The sequence below is a fragment of the Eimeria mitis genome, genomic scaffold (genome assembly GCF_000499745.2).
Source record: "Eimeria mitis Houghton genomic scaffold, Emh_scaff4569, whole genome shotgun sequence".
Taxonomy (NCBI): Eukaryota; Apicomplexa; class Conoidasida; order Eucoccidiorida; family Eimeriidae; genus Eimeria; species Eimeria mitis.
The window spans coordinates 3,337-3,646 of NW_013572880.1; the positions used below are offsets into that span (position 1 = coordinate 3,337).

The 310-nt window shown below is 65.8% G+C and overlaps 1 protein-coding gene across 1 annotated transcript in view; it reads right to left on the reverse strand.

Annotated features, from left to right (window-relative positions):
* The window catches only part of EMH_0076160 (uncharacterized protein), a gene marked incomplete at both ends in the record, with an annotated part of 816 nt that extends 722 nt beyond the window's left edge, over positions 1–94 (reverse strand). The window contains one exon of the mRNA XM_013499694.1: positions 1–94. Within this exon, the coding sequence (XP_013355148.1) occupies positions 1–94 (94 nt within the window).
* Positions 95–310: the final 216 nt, after the last annotated feature.

Below are 310 nucleotides of genomic sequence, written 5' to 3' on the forward strand. Positions count from 1 at the left end.
CTGGGGGCCCCTCCTGTGAGCGTCTGTTGTCGGGGGGCCCCTTGGGGGCCCCCAAAGGGGTCGTACCAGCGACAGGGGGGGCCCCCGGATCCATCACCTCTCAGGCTAGTAGTACTCCTGCTGCCGCTGCTGCTGCTGCAGTTGCTGCTGCTGCTGCTGCTGCTGCTGCGTTTCTGCTTCAGGCTGAGGCGAGCTAAGATAGAGAGAGACAGAAGAAGCTGCTGCAGCAGCAAATGTGTCTCTATGGAGGGCCCCGCGACACGAGGGGCCCCTGGGGGCCCCCTGGTACCCTCCTCTTGAGGCCCCTGGG